The sequence below is a fragment of the Malus domestica genome, chromosome 15 (genome assembly GCF_042453785.1).
Source record: "Malus domestica chromosome 15, GDT2T_hap1".
NCBI classification, from domain to species: Eukaryota; Viridiplantae; Streptophyta; class Magnoliopsida; order Rosales; family Rosaceae; genus Malus; species Malus domestica.
The window spans coordinates 17,010,172-17,034,078 of NC_091675.1; the positions used below are offsets into that span (position 1 = coordinate 17,010,172).

The 23,907-nt window shown below is 38.3% G+C and overlaps 2 protein-coding genes across 2 annotated transcripts; one reads left to right on the plus strand and one right to left on the minus strand.

The window, feature by feature from the left end:
* Positions 1-1,138: 1,138 nt before the first annotated feature.
* On the minus strand, positions 1,139-3,139 carry LOC103425012 (threonine synthase, chloroplastic-like). The gene has a single exon (XM_008363097.4). It carries the CDS (start codon positions 2,943-2,945, stop codon positions 1,353-1,355), a length of 1,593 nt encoding a protein of 530 aa, XP_008361319.3. The 5' UTR covers positions 2,946-3,139; the 3' UTR covers positions 1,139-1,352.
* Positions 3,140-9,984: 6,845 nt separating this feature from the next.
* On the plus strand, positions 9,985-23,128 carry LOC103415877 (myosin-17-like). The gene is made up of 39 exons (XM_008354156.4): positions 9,985-10,491; positions 12,021-12,149; positions 12,343-12,486; positions 12,590-12,735; positions 12,829-12,985; positions 13,116-13,174; positions 13,567-13,726; positions 13,851-14,000; positions 14,075-14,211; positions 14,304-14,450; positions 14,611-14,712; positions 14,787-14,844; positions 14,941-15,042; positions 15,225-15,262; positions 15,484-15,610; positions 15,695-15,865; positions 16,256-16,387; positions 16,510-16,619; positions 16,731-16,791; positions 17,231-17,408; positions 17,532-17,737; positions 17,874-17,993; positions 18,080-18,178; positions 18,287-18,508; positions 18,980-19,119; positions 19,713-19,830; positions 19,921-19,971; positions 20,077-20,157; positions 20,245-20,415; positions 20,540-20,695; positions 20,805-21,011; positions 21,219-21,356; positions 21,450-21,520; positions 21,631-21,730; positions 21,841-21,897; positions 21,987-22,043; positions 22,144-22,224; positions 22,343-22,425; positions 22,524-23,128. Exons 1-39 carry the CDS (start codon positions 10,489-10,491, stop codon positions 22,645-22,647), a joined length of 4,593 nt encoding a protein of 1,530 aa, XP_008352378.3. The 5' UTR covers positions 9,985-10,488; the 3' UTR covers positions 22,648-23,128.
* The last annotated feature ends 779 nt before the right edge of the window (positions 23,129-23,907 follow it).

Here is a 23,907-nt window from a genome sequence, read left to right on the forward strand (position 1 = left end):
ATCACAAAAAGTGACCGTTTTCGCTACCTAGGATCTATCTTGCAAGAGAACGGAGAATTAGATGGAGATCTCAACCATAGAATACAAGCTGGATGGATGTGTAAGAGTGCATCCGGCGTGTTGTGTGACCGTCGTAGGCCACTGAAGCTCAAGGGAAAATTTTATAGGACGGCAATAAGGCCAGCGATGTCGTATGGCACAGAATGTTGGGCGGTGAAGCATCAACACGTACACAAAATGGGTGTAGCGGAGATGAGGATGCTTCGTGGGATGTATGGGCACACGAGAAAGGATAAGATTGGGAATGAGGATATCCGAGGTAAAGTAGGAGTAGCCAAAATTGAAGGAAATATGAGAGAAAATCGGTTCCGGTGGTTTGGACATGTGCAAAGAAGGCCTACTGACGCTCCGGTTCGAAAATGTGACTACGGGACAGAGGTTCAGGGCCGAAGGGGTAGAGGAAGACCTAGGAAAACTTTGGAAGAGACCCTAAGAAAAGACTTGAGTACTTGGATCTAACGGAAGACATGACACAAAACCGAGCGCAATGGCGTTCTAGGATTCATATAGCCGACCCCACTTAGTGGGAAAAAGCTTTGTTGTTGTTGTTGTATACTTTTGTAAGAGATTTGTTACGTATGAATGGTTTTAATGTCTCAAGTCAAGTTTTTATTGTACAAGTAGTTGACTTCTCAAATGGTGCATATTCTTTCCTTGCATGGTATCATTCCACAATCCACTCCACTAACCAAAATAAATAAATATGTAACGGTATGACAGTGACACCAAGAAACACGTCCAACGGGAAGCTTAAACTTTATGACTCGATATTTACCAAAAAGAAAAGAAGAAAAAAAGCAGTTCAAGACATGACAGCACCATTTAACATTGTCAAGAATGATAAAACAAGTTGGAGAATCACACGAAAACAAAAATAATGACATGACACCACCATGGCACCATGGCACCATGGCACCATGGGAGAAGTCATGACAAACACCTTCCAAGCATGTGGGAAACTAGAAAATTCCTTAAAACACGCAAACAAAAGAGCAGCGTAGAGATACGTATCACAAGATTAATCCAAAAAAACCAAGGGATATGTTGTTCCACTAATGTTACACAAGATGTCTGAATGTGATCAGAAACATGGTCATTTACATATATATCTGTCGGACAATTTTCACAAGTAAATATAAGATTATATTTTCGAAACATATATAAAACAGAAAAACAAAATTAACTCTCTCGATTAATCCAAAAGCAACGTGCTGAAATCCAAGCATCAACAGCAAAATGGGATACTTTGTTACATTAATACAAAAACTTGCTTCCTAAACCTCCTCTCTCACTTAGACCTTTGGTGCCTTGTTGAACAAATACTCCTTGAGCACATCCATAACCTCCCCGAATTCCGCCTTCACCTCCGTCGGCGGGTTAGCGAACCGGCAAGCCATGTCCTTGATTGCCTTCGAGTGATAGTCAACTTTCGACTGCGTAAACTTCAGACCATGAGCAGTACTCACCACCACAGTCCGATCACCGGCTCCAATGACACCACTCTTCCTCAGCTTATCCAATGCGGTTAGAGCAACGCCGGTGTGAGGGCAGATAAACATCCCTGTGGAGTCGGCTTTCGCCATTGCGTCCATCAACTCCTCCTCACTTGCTTCCTCCACAATCCCATCACAATTCTTTAGAGCATACACGGCTCTGTCGATTGAAACAGGGTCCCCAATCTGAATAGCCGAGGCGAATGTCGAATTCGCCTTCACCGGCTTGAAATCCTTCCACCCTGACTTGTAATACAAGTAAAGCGGGTTCGCATTTGCTGCCTGAGCGCAAACCATCCGCGGAATTCGATCCACTAACCCCAATTCCTGGCACATTTTGAACCCTTTGTAAAATGCATAGATGTTGCCTAGATTGCCTCCGGGAACAATGACCCAATCGGGCACTTCCCAATCAAATTGCTGCAAAATCTCAATCGCCGCCGTCTTCTGCCCCTCCAGCCTCAAACTATTCAGCGAATTCGCCAAGTAAATTGGCAATTCGGCCGTGATTTCCCTGATTAGCTTCATGCAGCCGTCGAAATCGGTGTCGATGCTCAGCACGAACGCGCCGTTCGCAATCGGCTGGACCAATTGCGCCATTGAAATTTTGTTAGCCGGTAAGAAAACAATCGAGGGAATACCTGCGGCAGCGCAATAAGCGGATAGAGCTGCCGACGTGTCGCCGGTGGAGGCGCAGCCCACTCCGACGACGGGGCGTTTGAGCTTCCTGAGGCGGTTTACCTGGCTGATTAGCACCGTCATGCCGAGGTCCTTGAAGCTGCCGGTGTGGCTGATCCCGCAGTGCTTGACCCAAAGATCGTTCATGCCCAGAAACTGTTTGCCGAAACGCTCCGCCCAGAAGAGGTTGGAGTTCCCCTCGAACGCCGAAACGATGTCGTCGTCGTCAATCTCGGGCAGGACCCACTCCTTCTTAGACCAGACGCCGGAGCCGTACGGCCACGTGGTCTTCCCCACGCGCGAGTCGAAGAGTCTCCGCCAGTACGAGCCGTCGAACTTCCGCAGCGCGTCCATGTCGTGCTGGACGTCGAGGAGGCCGCCGGATTGGCTGCGGTAGACGATTTCGTCAAGCGAGTAGGACTCGGGCGAGTCGAAGCCCGAGTTGAACGGAACGTACTTGGCCGAGAAGCTGTGGGGGGAGCGGTGTCGGCGGGCCTCATCGCGGATGTTCTCATCGGCGGCGCGGCGGGTCTTGCTGGAAGGGGGCTGGGGCGGGGTCCTGTTTGTTGCGGGGGAGGGATCGAATGTGGAGGAGGTGCAGGATACGGAAAGTGAGGAGGTAGGGGGGCGTTTGGACGCGGGGTTTTGGTAAAACGCGGAGAGATTAGGGGAGAGGGAGGAGAGAGAGGAGTGGAACAAGGCGGAGGAAGCCATGGCTGGGGAGAGGGAGAGAGGGGAAGTGTGTGGAAGGAGGCGGCGCGCGTTTGGATTTTAGAGGGGTTTGGAGTGGGTGATATTTAGGGGGAGGAAAGTGCGGGGTCGTGACTCATTACCATAAGTAGGTCCTTTTGGGACACTTGTGCGAATTAGACACGTTTTTGTTTTGGCATATGGATTTATGAATTGGAAATGTAGTTGTGGGTACGTTCATTGTGCTCATTTTATTAAGGTCAAACTGCTGAAATTTCTCTCCTCCCGTGAGCTTTTCTCGTTGTTGTGTGAGTGTTCCTTCGTTTTCGTAGATTCGCTTCGTCATTAGCCCTAAATTTGATTATGGTCAATGGCAGTTCCAGGCTTTTCCTTTGTCTTCCTCTTTTCCTCCATCCTCTTCCTTTCCCATGTTGGAATATTTGATCGAGTATATCATTCTTTAATGATTTCTTTTGATTCTTAATTTCAATTTTGTTTGCAAACAAAACCGATGCATTGAACGGGATTTCTAATGTTAGCATTTGATTGTGCTACAATGCCTCTTGAATTCCCTCCATTTGGGCCACGTTTTGTTTTGTGATTAGCCCCTATATATTACTATTGCATAAATCAAAGAAGACATTTGTAGTTCCAGTCAAGTCCTCTCCCAATCTATAAGTTTTCAATCCTTCTCTTTTAATCTGATCACCCATTCTCTTAAGTGCTATAATAGTGTTCACTTCTATACCAAAGGAAAGAATCGAGTTGTTCCTTTGATTGAAGTATTGCGAGTGTACACTTACAAGGATCATAGGTTGATGTATCCTAGATGGAGGGTAGAGCGTCATAACCTGTTACACCGAGACATTGTCTTCGAAGAGCGAAATCTACTTTTAACGACAGTGAACTTACACACCTCAACCTACAAAGTTGTTCAATAAGCATCAACAAAAAGCAGTGTCTACACTCTAACAGATAAGTATTTTATTGTATTTGTTTATTTCATCTAATTAATTGTGGCAACGTAAATTACTATATACTAATGTTTATCTTATGTGATTTGTTGTAGGAGAAGCATCATTCATATCACCAAATATTTCCAACACTCCAAACTTCCGCATTCTCTTTTTTCCTCACTCCGTTCACCTCCTCTAATTTCATGTTTTGGCTCCATCATCTCTCGAGCCATACTCAATTCTTTTCGTGTATCGCCGGTGTTCCGCATTTTGTCTTAGATCTATGGTTTAGAGTGTGTAGAACTTTGGCTCATGCATTCACACCATCACTTTTGTTGGTCCTTTCCGGTATTCGCCCTTGTCAGCGATGTTGTTTGTAGGATCTCTCGTCATGCGTGCTTCCATGGTTTTGTGGCGGCGGTCAATGTGGTGGTCCTTGTAGGAGGATGCATCTGTTTTTCTTCTTCACTTGTGGGTTTCTTGCTGGCTTGGTGTATTGGTGGAATTTGCATAAGATTTGAGTGAAGAGTGTGAAATAAAAGGAAATGAGAGCAAAAACCAACTGCAAATTGTTTAAACCAGCTAAATCAAATCAAGTCGTTTCGGTTGAATTTTAAACTACAAAAATGTAATATACTAAGACAATTTTCAAACCAAAATGCAATTAGTTCGATTGGTCATGTTTTGGAGTTGCATGAATTGACCCAAAACCCTTTTTACTTTTTCACACTTGGCATTTTATAGTTGGCTACCGCCATCTGTCTCAAGATCTGAAGTCGCCTTTGACTTATGTAAGTGTTTGGACCCGATTTTACATCATCGGCCCAAGCGATCGAGGCCGTTGAGTGGACATGATTCTCGACCGCCAGATGAGAAAGTGGAGATAATTTGATCATTAAAGGATAATATTATAATTATCTTTTAATATGAATTATCTCGGTATCTGTTTAAACCAGATAAATAGAATGCGATTCATATCCCGAATAAGCAGTACAATTCGAATTGATGTCTGACAGCACTTGGAAGTAAAATGAATTTAAAATTCGTTTGATCAGAATGATGATGGCTATTGAGGATGAGGTAGGAGGCCTAAGGGTCCGTGTCAGAAGCTATCAGCCATATATATATATATATATATATATATATATATATATATATAATTGACGACATGAGGTCTGCCAATTCATGGGAAAGGTGCAACCTTTGTTTTATATATATATATTGGGTGGTTGATTAGATGGACGTTACCCAAGCTTGCAGATTATCTTGGATTCGATAAGATGAGTTTTAATTGTTTGGGAGTCTTTTTCAGCTTATCAACTAGTGCGTATTCGTCACTATAAATACAGAGTCGCAGGCAACGTTCAAGATCCCCTGCAAATCAACACAAAATTGCCCTGCGCAAATTCTCACAACTTGTGATTTTTCTTTTTCCTTTTTCGCTGACACATCTTCCGTTGGCATCAACAGCACTGTGGAAGCAACCGGTGATATCTTAAGTCGGCATAGATAGCTCTGTCACCGTAGAATCAGTCGGTCTCGCAGTATCTTCCGTTGGCATCAACAGCACTGCGGCGAGAACGATTGATTATCTATCCAAGTCTCGGTCGAGAATGATTTCTGAATCCTTGTTGGTCGAGGTCATCTCATTAGCCTTCTCGGCGAAGTGAGGTGTTACAAGTGACTACATTCGGCACGTTGAAAGCCGAATTTGATATTGAGCTTCGTAAAAATAGTAACCTTGTCTTCAGGTTCGAGAGCCCAAGAGGCCGAGACGTGTTCCTTTCTCGGCCGCAATCGCAAGACGCAGAAGTCAGTAGCGCGACCTAACGCAACATCAACAAATTTACTCATCGGCCGAGCTCGGTCGACGAGTTGGCACGCCCCGCATTCACCGAAGGACGTAGTTAGCTCATTAATTACTCGGTCTGCGCGCCACGTAGGCTTTGTAGTTTCTAGGGTCAACAGTAAGATAATTAGAATATTTGCTTAATTCTTTTCAAAGAAAAATAACTGAACCAAACCGGTCAATAAATGATAGATTTAGATTATTAAAATACAGCGATTAGTTTGGACCTAAATTGAACCAACCCAAATCGAGATATCAACATTAAGTTGGTTATGAGTTTAAGATCTTAATAGAAACCAAATGAGCGAACTAGATCTTGACGTTAACGTAGTGGTTTTTATGTAGAACTAATGTTACTTGCTCACGCCTAGTATCGAGAGGGGTTGTTTTTTATAGGAAATCACATGTGGGTATGTTACAAACAACTTATAGTTTTGTTGTAACTTATTTGGGTATATTATTTATGATCACACAAATATATTTATTAGGTAAATTACATTTTACCCCCTCATGTTTGGGGTCGATTTCAATTCCTTACAACATAATTAAAACATTTCACTTTCATACTTCAAGTACTATTTTATTTTAATATAATATATCTGTTACATTTTCTATCCATTGGTCCGTTAAGTGCTGACGTGGCTGCCAAATTTGCGACATGTGGCAAAAAATAAATTTATACATTAAAATATTATAATATTAACCCTATTTAAATAAATAAATTTAATTTAATTAAAAAAAAAAAAAACCAAACCCAGATCCGCTTCCTTCACCCTCACCTCTTTGCAACTCCCATTTACAAAATCCACCGCTCAGCCTGCGGATCATCCCCATTGAAGCACTTCAACAGAGAGGCTCTAGAGGTGGGCAGTGGTGGACTTGGGGGTGGTTGCGAAAGGGTTGGGTGGTTGCCCCCCCTCAAGGAGGAGATCGTTGAAGGGGATGGAGGGAGGGGGTTTGGGTCCCAATTTGTTTGAAGATATTGATTTTATTAGCAATCCATTAGGGTTTAATTCAAGAGGATTTTGGTTTTTTGCTTTGAGGAAGAAGATATTAGAGTTATGGAGGTTTGGAAAGAGATGAAGAGAACTGAGAGGCAAGAAGATGGAATTGCATAAGTCATAGTGATGCGGCAGTCGAACATGAAGGAAGATGTGGATAGTGGGTGGGGTGGGATGGGGGGTTTGGGTTGCGGGGAAGGGGAAGGGGTTGGGGAAGGATTTATGGGTTTTTATTTTTTATTTTTTATTAATAGGGTAAATTATTATAATATTTAAATGCATAAAAATTATTGTCTTGCCACGTGGCAGCCACGTCAACCCTTAACTAACCAATGGATGAAAAATGTAACGGATGTATTATATTGAAATAAAATAGTACTTGAGGTATGAAAGTAAAATGTTTTAAATATGTTGTAAGGAATTGAAATCGACCCTAAACTTGAGGGGGTAAATGTAATTTACCCTTATTTATTAATTAAATAATAGTGATATTGTAACCAAATCCATCCGATATGTAAGGGTTTGTTTGGTATCTTATTTGAAATTTTTTATTATTTCTCAAAATATTTCTTAAGAAATTTTCTTGAAAACAATTTTCTTTAAAACTCAAAAACTTGTTTGGTATGTGATTTAAAATTTTTAAATTTTACAACTTAAACTGGACAAAGAGATCCAAAAAGAGGGGGTCGTGGGAGAAAGAGGAGAGATGAGGAAAGAAAGTAAGACATGATTGGATGAAAGAGAAATAAGAGAGGATAAGAGGAGATAGAGAGAAATATGAGTGAGAGAAATAATCGAGAAAATGAAAAGAGCAGATTGAAGGAAAGACAAAAAAAGTAAATAAAAAAAAGAGAAGGGGGAGATAGAAAGCAGAAAGGAGAGAGATTTGGAGTGAGAGGGGATGAGGGAGAGAAAAGAAAAGAGAGTTTAAGTTTAAAAACTATAAAAACTTACTTTTTGTTTTTTTAGATATATTATATTTTTGAGTTAGTCTTGAGTTTGGTTTTTGAAAATAGTCATACCAAACAAATTTTAAAGGTCTAAAACTTGAAAATTGTTTTTTAGTTTAAAAAGTTGAATTCAAGTAAAGTTGAATTTAAGGGAACTTTAACGAAAAACTCCCGGTACTGTTCACTTTAACGAAAAACTATATTTTTATACTAAAAAATCAATCATAATACTATTTATTTTACCTTTTATTTTATCTTTATCGTTAAAACTCAAAGTTTTCAAGTTCTTTTCATTAATTTTCTTTTATTTTAAAGTACATTTGGTATTTATGTACAATGAAGATTCTTCCATCGATAAAAGGTACAATGCCATTGAAGTACAAATATTGTGAATTAATATCATAGATTGGAACCCACCCACATGAAATATAATATGAGCTACGATCATGTACTCATCTTCTTCTTTTTTTCCTAGTAAAAAGTTGGCAGAATAAAATGGTTTCAAGAGATCATGGAGTTATTGTTGCTCTAAGACTTATATTTAGCTGTGCCTTTTGAAACTTGATTTTGATCTTACTTTACCTCCTACAACTCAAAAATCAACATTTACTTTGAAACTCAATATGTGTACCGCTTTGTGAACTCTTTCTTCACTTTGAAACTCATAAGTTACCTCTTGAAACATATGTGAGACCCCATACTCAATAAGACTATGCCACATATGCAATAAATTTGATTATAAATCTCCATTACACGTTAGCATTCAACAATCAGAAAATGTTATTGAAGAGGTAAAAAAATAAAAATGAAAATGGTTAGCCTAGTGCGCGCAAATCAAACTTACATAAAAAATTAACAGATTTAAAGCATTATGGAGCAGATATTGAGATTTATAAAGACGACTTTTTAGTTTCAAAAAGTAAAAATATGATCAAAATAAATTATAAAAGGTAAAGTAGAGCGAATTTTGAGTTACAGAAAAAAAAAATGATATTAAAATTGAGTTCCAAAAAGTATAGTTAAAAGTAAGTCTTGCTCTAATTTATAATTTGGTTTTTTGGTCAATTTGTTTTTTTCCAAGTTGGCGATCCACTGACAATACATACCGTCCAAGTGTTTGCACCGGAACTGTACTCCCACCCAAGTATATAGCTTCAATACAAAATTCAACCGCCAGCGAATGGAGAGAGGATATCGGATTGCCGTGTCGTAAAACGTAATTCTCTTCCTAAGAATATTTTGGTCGAAAACTACTTTAAATTTTCTTTTCCCGAATTACCCTTCGGAGCTTCCAGTTTAACCTCTATAGACTATGTTGATATAAATGTATTTGAATTTTGATCACCAAGGGTCTCATTATTTTGTGGAAAGTCAATGGTTTAATGGAGTTGCTCAAATTGGCTTTTGTACAAATTAGTCAAGTTTTCAATAAAGAATTATGGAGATTTCAAACACGTTTCATTACTCTCACATAATATAACAAAAAATCATGATAATTATGAATTCCAAACATTCGTTTGTTCGTTTAAAATTAATAATAACCGTAATTTGATCTTAACTTTAAAGTTTGAATTCCATGACATCTTTTATCATTTTATACCAAACATATATGATATATACAATAATGTAGGTAAATAGATATTTACAAGGTATCATTACCTTTCACTATTTTCATTTGTTAACTCTTCGTCTTTTTCAACGATCAAAATATAGTCCGGTCAAAAGTATCGATCGTCATTGTCGCGTTAGCTGTAATTTTGAACCACCTTATTGTTCATTCTCGGTGCATCCAAATAATCTCTATATTACACACGCTCCATGTTGCCATTACAACAAACTCTATGTTTCACCACTTGACGATAAGAGGTGTTTATCAAACCTGTGCGGTCTCTAAACAATATACGTTACAATCAACCCAAATAACAGTTTGTTAACATATTTACACATTTTGGATCAACAACCCCTACATCACACATCTACATATTTTGGAAATCGATCAGATGATCAAGTTGTAAAGAGATTGTAACCTTACATTTACATTAATACAAATATTATTTTGTACATGTGTTCTTATCTAATTTGTCTCAGGATTTTCGCATTTACATTTACAATTAGCACAAATAACAGCTCGTTAACGTACTTTTGGAGCATGCACATGAACGTTTAACTATAGTCGAAAGAAAAAAATAAACCCCCTAAAATGAAGAAGGGTTTTTTTCCGTAATTAACAAGAAATGTCTACCCAAAAACATAGATTTTCATTTGTTTTGCGCTAAAATATAGCTCTAATCTGTCGGTTGTAGAGCCGAAAGCCAATGTTTGTGGAGCTCACGAAGCAACTTCTTCCATTCTCTCTCTACTTTCTCTCCCCAGGACCTCAGCTGCGAGACCAGTAGAAAAAAAAAAAAAAAGAAAAAAGAAAAAAAAATCTCAACTGTCCGAAACGCACAGCAGCAAGCAACAACAGAGCACACAACTTCAAAAACTTGTGGAGAGAGGACTCAAAAACTTAGAGAGAGACAGAGACAGAAGCTTTCAAATCTTTTTCGTATATAATCTACCGTACCTCAATTTCTAGAGAGAGAAACGAAAAAAAAGGTACGAAAAGGGGCCGAAAATTTTCTCTTCCGCTTTGTTCGCTTCCCATTATCGTCTTCTCCAGCGCCAATTCAAATTTGTTTATCTGAATTGCGGCTGAAAGTCCAAAGCTTGCGGTCCGGTTCGCTCCGATCTGACTCGCCGAGCCAGTTGCTGTTTGGCTCGGTTCTGTGTCGGATGTCATAGCGGAGGAGATCGTTCGGTGAAATCGATATGGTAACTTGAAAGAAATATGTGAAATGGTTGATTAGTTTGATTTATATGATTAGCTTAGCTGAAGTCTGATTATGAAAGTTTAATTTTGATTTAGTTTTTTTGTTCGCGAAATTGTTGGTTAGCTTAATTAGCTGAAGTTCGATTAGCCGAGGCTCCGGATTGATTGTATGGTTTTTAGTTTTGTAGCTCATGTCATGTAGGAATTGGAAAGACAATAAATTTGCAAAAATCAGGCACAAAAAATGTTTAATTTTTTGTTTGTCAACTTTTATTAGTTGTGATGCAAGAAGGGTTTGTGAAATTCAAATTCCATGAATATGCATCGGTAGCTATGGCCTCTACAAGAGGAACGAGAAAAATAGATGAAACGGATTATTGTTGGATTTAGATGCTAATGGCGTTAAGATTGTCTAGTAAAGGCATTGTGGTTCAAACAATCCAAATTTACTTGATAGATTCTACTGAGTTTAGTCATATGCGTAATCGCGTGATATGTGAAGTAGATATTGGGTCGGGAATAATTTACTTGCCATATATAAAAGGATCTAATTCGATACGGAATGATGTGGCAAGGTAGTTTCTGAAATTAATGAGAGGTTGGTGGTCCATTTCAATCAAGTACTAAGAACTTGGTTGGCCTCCGTCATACTAGAAGGATTTTGCACTAACAAGATGTTCGTTGGCATGGCAACTTTCATGCATAATAGTTGTTCACGGCCTTTCAATATATATCAGAAATGGAGCTTTCGGAAGTAGTGTGGTTAGTTGTACCAACTCTGGATGTGGCTTCATAGTCAACACTAAGTCAAATATTGAAATGGAGGTTGAAGATGTTAGAAGGGTATCTGTAGCAATGTTGCTGTAATTGTAAATTGTTGTCTACTGGTTTTTATAGTTGTATTTCTTGTTTTAGTTTCCTTTTATGTCATGGTCTTTTGCGGGTTTGAAATCAGCGAACAATTTTTTTATTCTTGATTAACTGTTTCAATTTTGTTTAAGTGCTTCAAAATCCTGGTATGCAATGAGTGCAACCATGCTGTGCAGTTAGATTTATGTCCAGGCCCTGTTACATTTCTTTATGGATTTTGCCGGCCACCAGTATATGATATTAGTATTAATTTTGACTCACAGTTTGTCTTCTAAAGAATTTTATAGCCGTTGTGTTTTTTGATTCAGCTTTTTCAAGGTGCATTTCAACAATTTTTGATGAAATACTTTGTATAATTGGTGTTATTTATAGTCGAACTACCTATAAATGATAAACTCAATTGTATAAGGTCTACTCTTGGATTGAATTCCTATTTACCTTATTCCATTGTGATAGAGAGTAGTTACTAAAACACTTCTTTCATTTTATAAAATCTTAAATTTGAGCGATAAAATAGTTTTCTTGACTAATGTTTCATTTTCATCGATATGCTGTTTGTGAACAATAGTTTCTCGTGTTTTGGAAATCTGCAGGTTGTGTGCCACTAATTATTTCTTGTATTCATTTTTTCTTTCCTAGTCTAACGTGGTTGTGTTTGCAGGCTCCACCAGTTAACATTATTGTGGGTTCTCATGTCTGGGTTGAAGACCCAAAGGAAGCATGGATTGGTGGAGAAGTTTTCCGAATTAATGGTGAAGAAGTTCACATACGTACCAAAAATGGGAAAACGGTGAGCCACACTTAATGTATTTACTCGTATGTGTTATGAGAAATATGTTTTTGTTACACTGGAAACTTCTCTATTCAAATGAAATTGGTTTTTTAGATGATCTAAGTTTAATGTGGAAATTTGATGTATAACTAATCATGATATACTTTATGCTAGGTATTATGATGTTGACTAACTGAGAATCTGGTCGCAGGTTGTTTCAAATATCTCAAAAGTCTTTCCTGAGGATACTGAAGCTCCTCCTGGAGGTGTAGATGACATGACAAAGCTGTCATATTTGCATGAACCAGGAGTTCTGAATAATTTGGCAGCCAGATATGAACTCAATGAAATATATGTAAGATACAAAGATTTCTATGTTTGTAGTGGTCGAGGAAATTTTAATTTGAAATGAAAAGTTTTTAACGGTCGTATTGTATTGTCCTTGTATATCTTTCCAGACATACACTGGAAATATTTTGATTGCAGTAAATCCGTTTCAAAGGTTACCACATTTGTATGACATACATATGATGGAACAATATAAAGGAGCCCAATTTGGGGAGTTAAGCCCTCATGTTTTTGCAATTGCAGATGTTGCATACAGGTAACTTAAATATATGGTGTTAGGCGTAATATTATGTTCTCAGTTCCCCCACATTTCTTCCCATCATGTTCTTATGAGTATTTTGTATGACAGAGCAATGATCAACGAGGGAAAAAGCAATTCAATTCTGGTTAGTGGAGAGAGTGGTGCTGGTAAAACAGAGACGACAAAGATGCTTATGCGATATCTTGCATACCTTGGAGGTCGATCTGGTGTAGAAGGGCGGACAGTTGAGCAGCAAGTTCTAGAAGTATGATGAAACCGTGTTCTGTCTTCAGATTGTGGTTCCTCTGTATTATTATGAAAATTTACTTTTGTTTATATGTTCAAATGGGAGGAATATTGTTACCTGAATTAATTTTCTGGTTGATTATTAACAGTCCAACCCAGTTCTTGAAGCATTTGGAAATGCTAAAACTGTCAGAAACAACAACTCCAGGTGAGTATTTTCATTCCCGAGCTTGAAAAGTCGAATCATGGTTTCACCAATGCCAGAGAGATTGTAGTGTAAATTTGGTTCCCACATCTTCCATTTGAACTGTCAAATGAATGATGGAAAATGTCCAAGAAGAAATGCAAGATATTAATATAATATTATCTAGCAGTACCTGTATTTTATTGCTAATAAAGAAGAGAGATTGTCTTAAGATGATAAGAAAATTCTGACTGGATGCTTTATTCTGGTCGGTAAAATCTGTGTTGGTCAGCCACTCAAGCCTGCATCATTTTGATACATGAATTATACAACATCTGATGCCAAGGAAGTTTGGTGTACATCTTTCCCTTTTCACATTTTACTCTCTCAATGTCTATTCTGTTTGCACATTGCAGTCGGTTTGGTAAATTCGTGGAGATTCAATTTGACAAGAATGGGAGGATCTCCGGGGCAGCCATAAGGACTTATTTGCTTGAAAGGTCTCGAGTTTGCCAAATCTCAGATCCTGAAAGAAACTATCATTGCTTTTACCTTCTTTGTGCTTCACCACCTGAGGTATTTAAATGTACTTGACATTGAATGTTTGCACACACCTCACCAACTGTCACGTGTTTTGATGTTCTATACGTACGTGTCATGGTTAGTTACAATTCATTGTTGCTTCTTAAAATACTTTCAGGAGAGAGATAAATTTAAGTTGGGAGACCCCAAACAATTCCATTACTTGAATCAATCCAGTTGCTATGAGCTGGATGGAATAGATGACGGTGAAGAATATCTTGCAACCCGAAGGGCTATGGATATTGTTGGGATCAGTGAGGAAGAGCAGGTTAATGTTCTCATATGTGCTTAAGATAGATTGTGTGATTTTACATTCAGTTCGATAATAATCTTCTTTTTCAGGACGCAATCTTTATGGTAGTAGCTGCAATTCTGCATCTTGGCAATGTTGAATTTGCAAAGGGAGAGGAAATTGACTCTTCTGTCATTAAGGATGAGAAGTCTAGATTCCATCTGAATACGACAGCTGAGTTGCTTAAGTATGCTCCTTTTATCATTTCTGCATCGATGCATTTTGAATCTCATATTGTAGTTTTTTTATTACACTGTGACACGTCAATTATTATTGTAGGTGTGATCCTAAGAGTTTGGAAGATGCTCTCATTAAGCGTGTAATGGTAACACCAGAAGAAATCATCACAAGGACTCTTGACCCTGTTTCTGCATTGGCTAGCAGAGATGCCTTAGCCAAAACTGTTTATTCACGTTTGTTTGACTGGTAATGCAACTTCCTTACAGTGGTTCTATTTGTACGTGTTTGTTGTGTCCGTTGACTCCATTCATGTTCAGCTATGAACATCTGTTGTCATATAGTATCAAATGCATGTATTCTAACCACTGTTTTTGGTTCTTACGTTAAATTTGCTCTAATGTAACAGGCTTGTGGAGAAAATTAACTTCTCAATTGGTCAAGATCCAAACTCAAAGGCATTGATTGGAGTTCTTGATATTTATGGGTTTGAGAGCTTTAAGTTCAATAGGTAAACTTTCAACTTCAAAAATTGTTTACAATGTAAGATCTGGTCTTGCAGCTGACAAGTTTCCTTTTCAATAGTTTTGAGCAGTTCTGTATCAATTTTACAAATGAGAAGTTGCAACAACATTTCAATCAGGTTGGAAACTTTTGGCATAGTTCTCACTTCCTAATCTTAATGATAATAGTTTGGTTCAGTCTTAATCAAAATCTTTTATGTAATTGCATGTTGCAGCATGTCTTTAAGATGGAACAGGAAGAATATACAAAAGAAGAAATCAATTGGAGCTACATCGAGTTTGTTGATAACCAAGATGTATTGGATCTGATTGAAAAGGTGACAGATTGTTACTTGCTGTGTTCTTGTTTATTATCCGGAATGGCTACTATAGTTTACATGATTACAAACTCATTATGTTTAAGTCCTTCAACTGAAAGAATAATAGAAGTCTACGGTTTTCACATTCCATTTCACTTGAGTTTTTTATTTATCTTTTATTTTTTCTTTTCTCTTTCCAGAAACCTGGAGGGATAATTGCACTTTTAGATGAAGCCTGGTATGTAGATAATCTTTACTCCTGCAAAATTTTGATAAAGTTGATGGATTCTGAGTTCTTATTTTCATTAGAAGTTAACTCACTCTAGTTTTTTGTTTTTTTATCCTCTAATTTTCATTTTTATGAACAATTGTACTCAAGCGCTCTAGTTAACTCGCTCTAGTCTGACTTGTTTAAATTCTCCCTTTTGGTTGGACTCATGTTTGTTTGTTGCTTTGCAGTATGTTTCCTAAATCCACACATGAAACATTCGCTCAGAAGTTATACCAGACATTTACAAAAAACAAGCGCTTTATCAAACCGAAGCTTTCTCGTACTAGCTTTACCATATCTCACTATGCAGGGGAGGTATACATGTTTGGGCCATTGTGCATGTCCAGTACCTCTATATATTATTGTTATTTTTGCTAAACGTTCATCAACCTTTTTCAGGTAACTTATCTGGCTGATCAGTTCCTTGATAAAAACAAAGATTATGTGGTTGCAGAGCACCAGGATCTGTTGTCAGCCTCCAAATGCTCTTTTGTGGCAGGGCTATTTCCTCCACTTCCAGAGGAATCATCCAAGTCATCTAAGTTTTCATCCATTGGATCACGCTTCAAGGTATTATTTGGATCTAGTACCCTACAGCGTCTTATGTGTGGATTATAGTTTTTTTTTTTTTTTATCAAATTAGTTTCAACATTTTAGATTTAAATTTATGGTAGGGAGTGGGAGGAACACCATAAGTCTAAACCAGGAGTGAATTTTTATCCTTCACATTGCAAAATTGTCTCAGATAACACCCAAAAGTTTGATTTATTGAGCACTATGTACTTTCTTAGTCACTTTATGGAGGAGCACTGAGTCTGTTGCAAGACACCATGTATGGAATTGTCTGTACAGAACGCATTTAGATTTAATTTAATGTTCGGCTAAGTCTCTTAATATGATAGACTATTGAAAACTTTTTATTATGGAGCAACAACTGAGATTATCTTCTTGAAAATGCAGTTACAACTACAATCTTTGATGGAGACCTTGAATTCAACAGAACCTCACTATATCAGATGTGTGAAGCCGAACAGTGTCCTCAAGCCTGCCATTTTTGAGAACTTTAACATTATACAACAATTACGCTGTGGTGTGAGTATGAGCTGCCTATAAATTCCTCCTGTGCTTAAATTCTACTGTATAACCTGCAAAAATTATCATCGGAATTCCTGTGTTTCTGGGTGGCTTATACCAGTAATTATTATTTGCTTCAGGGTGTTCTTGAGGCAATTAGGATCAGCTGCGCTGGATATCCTACCCGACGTACATTTTATGAGTTTCTTCTCCGCTTTGGTGTTCTTGCTCCCGAAGTTTTGGAAGGAAAGTAAGTACACATTTTTACGCCAGGTGAAAGATGGATATATATTTTTATTTATTTATAGATTTCATTTTCATCAGAAATGTTGTTGAATTGTTTTTACTTTTGCCTGAACAGCTGCGAGGACAAGGTTGCATGTCAAATGATCCTGGATAAACTGGGATTGACTGGTTATCAGGTGATTCAAGTTTTTATCTTCATTGACGATGTTACTTAGCAATGTCAGTTAAGCAGACTTGGGTAATACGACCCTTATACACCCTATATTTTGTGCCCGAGCTTATTGTTGAACAATGCCAGCTTGAACTGAGGTCATTACTGCATCAACCCAGGTTGTGGGCTTGACATCCCTGTCCTAAAAGGAGTTGACAGGGAAACCTGACTATCCATTCCCATCTGCTGTCCCTAGTAGGCTAATAGCTTTCTGCAATGCGTTCACTTTTTCTTAGTTCCTAGTGCTATCATCTAGATGATGCTTGTGTAACCTGTTTGAACTTTCTATACGTATGCTGTTATTGTCTGCATATTTTGCTTGATTTTTCATATTTTGCCAAGCATTTTGTATATGTAGTTATGTACCTATTGTCTGATAATCATTTTGTTCAACGCCTTGGCAGATAGGCAAGACAAAGGTCTTTCTAAGAGCTGGTCAGATGGCTGAGTTGGATGCAAGGAGAGCAGAGGTACTTGGAAATGCAGCTAGAACTATACAAAGGCAAATTCGTACATATGTTGCACGCAAAGAGTTCTTTGCATTACGCAAAGCTGCCATTCAATTGCAATCATATGTGAGAGGTACCATCATATTGTCATTTAAATAATATCCTTTGGCCTCGCTCACATTATATTAATTGGTTGTTTCAACCCATTGGTTTTCCATATTGTAACTATATTCTTGGTTTTTATAAAAATAATCAGGAACATATGCTCGTGAGATATTTGAGCAGCTGCGACAACAAGCAGCAGCTGTCAAGATACAGAAAGATTTCCGACGATACATTGCCAGGAAATCCTACTTGACAGTACGATTGTCTGCAATCACAATACAGACAGGGTTGAGGGCAATGACTGCTCGAAATGAATTCAGATTCAGAAAGCAAACTAAGGCTGCGATTCTTGTCCAGGTCCTATTATCATTCATATTCTTACTGTATTGTTTAGAAATTTCATAAGGAAATCTAGAAACATCTATGTTTCTGTTCATGCATCTTGTTTCGGAGAAGTTAATATTGATCGATCATTCTTGTTGATTGCTTCCAGACTCATTTGCGTGGCCACGTAGCGTATTCTTATTATAGGAGTCTCCAGAAAGCTGCATTATATACTCAGTGTGGGTGGAGGCGTAGGGTTGCCCGGAGAGAGCTCAGAAATCTCAAAATGGTTTGAATTCACTCCTTAATATGATTTGTTTCTGTAGGAAGATGTAAAGCATCATACCAATTACATTGTGGTTTAAATCTATTCAGGCTGCAAGAGAAACGGGGGCCTTAAAAGAAGCTAAAGACAAACTAGAAAAGCGTGTGGAAGAACTTACATGGCGCTTACAACTTGAGAAGCGATTAAGGGTAATATATGTTTATGTTTAATACCAGTATGGTTGGTGTTGTTGGTTTGTGAGAGAAACTAGATCATTTAATAGCACCTAAATTAATGTTCTATGAGTTAAATTGCAGACTGATTTAGAAGAGGAAAAAACCCAAGAAACTGCTAAGTTGCAAGAAGCTTTGCATGCAATGCAAATACAAATACAAGAGGCAAATGCCAGAGCAATTAGAGAACGAGAAGAACTCGAGAAAGCTATTAAAGAAGCACCTCCTGTCATTAAGGAGACTCCTGTTATAATTCAAGACACTGAAAAAATCAACTCTTTATCAGCTGAGGTGGAGAGTTTGAAGGTGGCCACTCTAACTTGGATGATAATTATCTATCTGTCAATGAATTATCTTCTCCTGTGGGATTTAGCAGTTAACGCATAACCATAGCAATAACAATAATGCATTTTCAACTGAAACAAGATAAATAATAGTTGAAACTTGATCCTGATGATTGCTGTATTCAGTGGAGGTCATGTCTCTGTACTGCAGACAGCCACATTTAAAATGCAACTGGTTTTGCATTTTAGGTTTAGGACTGCCAGCTGGCTGGGTTAGCTTGAAGCCTGATCTATTGGGCCTGTATTTTTTACTTGAGTTTTGTTAAGCTTATGTTCTTTTGCTTAAAAGTTGTTCTAGTTATATCATGCGCAATACTTTGTTAAAAGGTAAAACTTTAAAACTTAAACTAGAAATAAAACCCGAAGGACCAAGCTTGATCTGAAATTTGAACTAGTGTGATGTGCTGACTTAAAGAGGCATTGAGATCTACAGGCCTTGTTGCTCTCGGAAAGACAGGCAGCGGAGGAGGCAAGGAAAGCTTCTATTGATGCTGAGGCTAGAAATGCAGAGCTGGTCAAACAATTTGAAGATTCATGCAGAAAAATGGATCAGCTTCAGGAATCTGTACAGAGGTTTGTAAACACTTGTGATCATGGAATTGTCAGGTTTCTAGGATGTTATAATAATGATTATGCTTCATACACCTGGCTTGCTCGAGATTTTCCCTTCATGCCTAGCAGGTTCAAATCCAAGTACATTTCATTGGTCGTTGTCCACCCTTCACTTACTTCTATGTTTATTTTTCCTCTCTGCCTCTTTAAAATTACTACTCACGTTTTTGCTTTAGGTTTTTTATTTTTCACCTGATTTAAAAGGAAAAAGATAGAAAATGTTTTTGGGAACAAACGCATATAAAGAGGTCCCAAAGATAATTTGGAAGAATATTATGGTAAAAAGAGCTCAACTTGGATGGCAGAGCAGTTCCTTAACCCTCATGCCAATCTTCACTCAATTTTACATTTATTTTTTCCTTTTTACCCCTTTACATTTACGAATCAGTCTCTTTAACCTGCAATCAATTGTCATCTTCATACGCACTGTTCTCTCTGCCTCTCTTGTCTCGAAATGTGCCCTCCTTTGTTTTGTCTTTCTCCCTCTCTCTCTGGCATAACAGTGCTTTTCTGTGAAGTCATATTTATTGGAGTTGATTTATTCTCCATATCAGGCTAGAGGAGAAACTTTCTAACACAGAGTCGGAAAATCAAGTACTTCGTCAACAAGCATTGACTATGTCACCGACTGGAAAATCTCTATCGTCAAGATCAAAGACAGTGATTATTCAGGTATCTATTGAATTTAGGATCATGACTCATTCTGCATTTATTTGCATTGTCATTTATGCTCACTGGTTAAGTGCTCCTTGAAATTCGCAGAGGACATCAGAGAATGGGAATCATCTAAATGGAGAATCCAAGGTCACATCGGTATGTGTATGTCATTGCTTTTATGAATGAACATTTTGCAAATCTCTAGGGGATAAGAAACTATTTGCTTTATTTGTATTGCTTACTGCTTGCTATATGCTTCAGGAAATGACTCTTGCCCTACCAAATGCACGCGAACCTGAGTCAGAGGAAAAACCACAGAAATCTCTGAATGAAAAGCAGCTGGTAAGTAAGTGGCTATTGGCATGCCCTGATGCCTTGGTTTTTCTTTTTCCGTTTCTAATTAGTTTACCGCGATCCTCTTGTTTTTAGGAGAACCAGGACTTGCTGGTCAAATGCATATCACAAGATTTGGGTTTTTTCGGGGGAAGACCAATTGCTGCTTGTGTCATATACAAATGTCTTCTTCACTGGAGGTCCTTTGAAGTGGAAAGGACTGGAATTTTCGACCGTGTAATTCAAACAATAGCTTCAGCCATAGAGGTAACTCTTGGTGGTTTTAAAAATCACAGCCTGTTAGTCCAAACTTTGACGTACCTTCTTAATACATATCAGAACAAGTTTTGAATACTCTTTAACATGTTACAAGTGGTTTTACGCACTGCAGGTCCCGGATAATAATGACGTATTAGCTTATTGGTTATCCAATACCTCAACTTTATTATTGCTGCTCCAACACACACTTAAGGCAAGTGGAGCAGCTAGCTTGACACCACAACGGCGGAGAACGTCATCAGCATCTCTTTTTGGAAGGATGTCTCAGGTACGAAGCATTTACATTTACTTATCTTCTAATTTAAGAAGTTTGTTGTTTCATATTGCATTTATCCTTGTTTTTCTACCAATCTTCATCTTTACCCTTGTCTTCATAGGGGTTACGGGCTTCTCCTCAAAGTGGGGGGCTCTCATTTATTACCGGTCGAGGACTTGGTAGACTGGATGACTTACGGCAAGTTGAGGCCAAGTATCCTGCATTATTGTTTAAGCAGCAGCTTACTGCCTTCCTTGAGAAGATATATGGAATGATAAGAGACAATTTGAAGAAGGAGATATCACCATTACTCGGATTATGTATCCAGGTGGCTGTTAACTTTTTCTGTGAACAAAAGCATGTTTTCTGATGTTTATAGAATCCATAGCCATATGTAAGATAAGAAAGAAAAGAAAAGAAGGAATTGTGTCTGAATTTGCTAATAATAGGTGAACTGAAAATTTGCGTTGGCATTGTAGATACCAACTTGGACAACAGAAAAATTTGATTGATTTCTCTTTTTTGTACTATGCAGGCCCCCAGGACATCACGGGCAAGTTTAGTGAAAGGACGTGCCCAAGCTAATGCTGTCGCTCAGCAAGCTTTAATTGCTCATTGGCAAAGCATTGTGAAAAGCTTGGACAGTTGTTTGAAGACAATGAAAGCAAATTATGTGAGTTCTATAGTTCCCCATAGAGCGTAAAGATTTGTAATTACTTTTCTTGTGAACAGTACTTTATTCTTCTATTGTTTGGCATATTTGCAGGTGCCTCCCTTCTTGGTGCGCAAGGTGTTCACTCAGATATTTTCATTCATCAATGTCCAGCTATTCAATAGGTAGATCCTATCAGTCCTCTTCCTCTCTGTGGCCTTCGTCCCCCACCCCTTTTTCCGCCCACCACTTTGTTTAAAGGCCTTGTGGCATTTAATTTAATCATTCTCTGCAGTCTTCTTTTGCGGCGCGAGTGTTGTTCATTCAGTAATGGGGAGTATGTAAAAGCGGGTTTGGCTGAATTAGAACAGTGGTGCTACGGGGCAGGCGAGGAAGTAAGAACCATGCAACACTTGGAACTATATTTTATGCTTTCTTTCATGTTTTTACCCTTTTTTTATTGACACTGTCTCATGTCTTTTCCTTAAACCTTCTTTGTCAACAGTACGCAGGCTCAGCTTGGGATGAACTGAAGCATATTAGGCAGGCTGTTGGATTCCTTGTAAAATTCGTTTCTATGATCTTTAAATTGCAGCAAATGGTAATTCTGACTATTGCACAATTTGCTGACTGATTTTCTGAAAATTTCAGGTTATACATCAGAAACCAAAGAAGACCTTGAATGAAATAACGAAAGAACTGTGCCCGGTGCGTGCCTCTTCTTTGAGTCACTCATTTTTACATTGGACCTTTTTCTTTTCCTTGCATGTTTCCTTCATTCTGATGTTATTGCTCGTTTCTTCGTCAGGTGCTTAGCATACAGCAGTTATACAGGATCAGTACAATGTACTGGGATGACAAATACGGTACACACAGTGTTTCGTCAGATGTAAGTTGACCTCAAATGGCACCAAAATACTGTACTCTGTCTAGTCTTTTATAAAGTACTCCACTTTTGACTTGTGTCCTTGCTTTTGGTATTCTGAAATTCTTCCCTAACGACGCAGGTTATTTCAAGCATGAGAGTTCTAATGACCGAGGACTCCAACAATGCTGTGAGCAGCTCTTTCCTGTTAGATGACGACTCAAGGTACTGATATTCGTCATCCCTAATTACAGTGGAATTGTGTTTGGTTATCCGTCAGGAGTTTTTATCTTTTTGCTTATGTTGTATGAATTTTTATGCAGCATACCATTCTCGGTGGACGACATCTCAAAGTCAATGCAACAAGTAGACATAACCGACATTGAACCTCCACCGTTGATTCGTGAAAACTCTGGGTTTGGCTTCTTACTCCCTCGGTCTGACTGATGTTCGTGATCATGGTCTCTCATCTCTAATCAGGTTTCATGGTTATATCGAAAGACACATAGCAAGTCCATTGATATGCTGAAACCTGTGCATACAGTTTCATTGTAATCGTCAACCTTTTGTGTACAGTGCTTGTTTTATCTGCTCATGCTATCAATCTTGGTTCTGATGGCTGAGTCAGTTCATTCTTTCCCTCAAGTTTTGTCAACATGAGGGTATTTTTCGTAGGCTGCCGTGTCACAATTTATGTGACGACGTGCCTGGAAACGGGCATCGGCGCCCGGTAGCTTCTTGTTTGTTGGGTTTAAGGTCGTCTGCCGGTTTTTTGAGTGGATTTGTAGGCCATCATTTGTTGTATGTGGAAGCAATTTGTAATTAAATTGGTGTAATGTTTCGGTTTTATTACTTGTAATACTAGATGGAAGCCGGTGTATTAACAAGATTACAGAATATAAATGTATTGGACTTTTATTTTGTTTGATACCCGTCTTTTCTTCGAAATTCATTTCAAGTATTCGTTATTTTAATATTTTGGCACTGAAAGGGTGTGGTGAATAAATTAGTTATGGACTCGTCTTTTACGAAATTCGAACTTAAGACCTCTCGATTATAATTGGGGAGGAATAACATTTGACTGTAATATATAGTATTTTAATGGAGGAGTTAGAATGAGCAATTACCTACCAATCATCCCTCGTCAATTTGATATTTGGATCCGAGGCCATTTGATTATATGGATTTTAACGGGGCCACATCGTTTTGATTGCAAAACCAAATGCAGTGACGTTTAGAATTCATACAATGATGTCGTGGGATAAGATTTATTTTGTTGTATTTGTTTTTATTCCTTGTGTGTCAGTAAACTTGTTGAAGACGGGTATTAAAATTATTATTTTCCTCTCGCACCCAAGTTCGAATCTCCTTCATGAGTAGGTCTAAAATCCATGAATGAGAGCATCCACTTCAATTGCAGATTTAAACTGAATACTTATATAAACTTATACAACAACAACAACAACAACAAAGCCTTTTCCCACTAAGTGGGGTCGGCTATATGAATCCTAGAACACCATTGTGCTCGGTTTTGTGTCATGTCCTCCGTTAGATCCAAGTACTCTAAGTCTTTTCTTAGAGTCTCTTCCAAAGTTTTCCTAGGTCTTCCTCTACCCCTTCGGCCCTGAACCTCTGTCCCATAGTCACATCTTCGAACCGGAGCGTCAGTAGGCCTTCTTTGCACATGTCCAAATCACCGGAACCGAT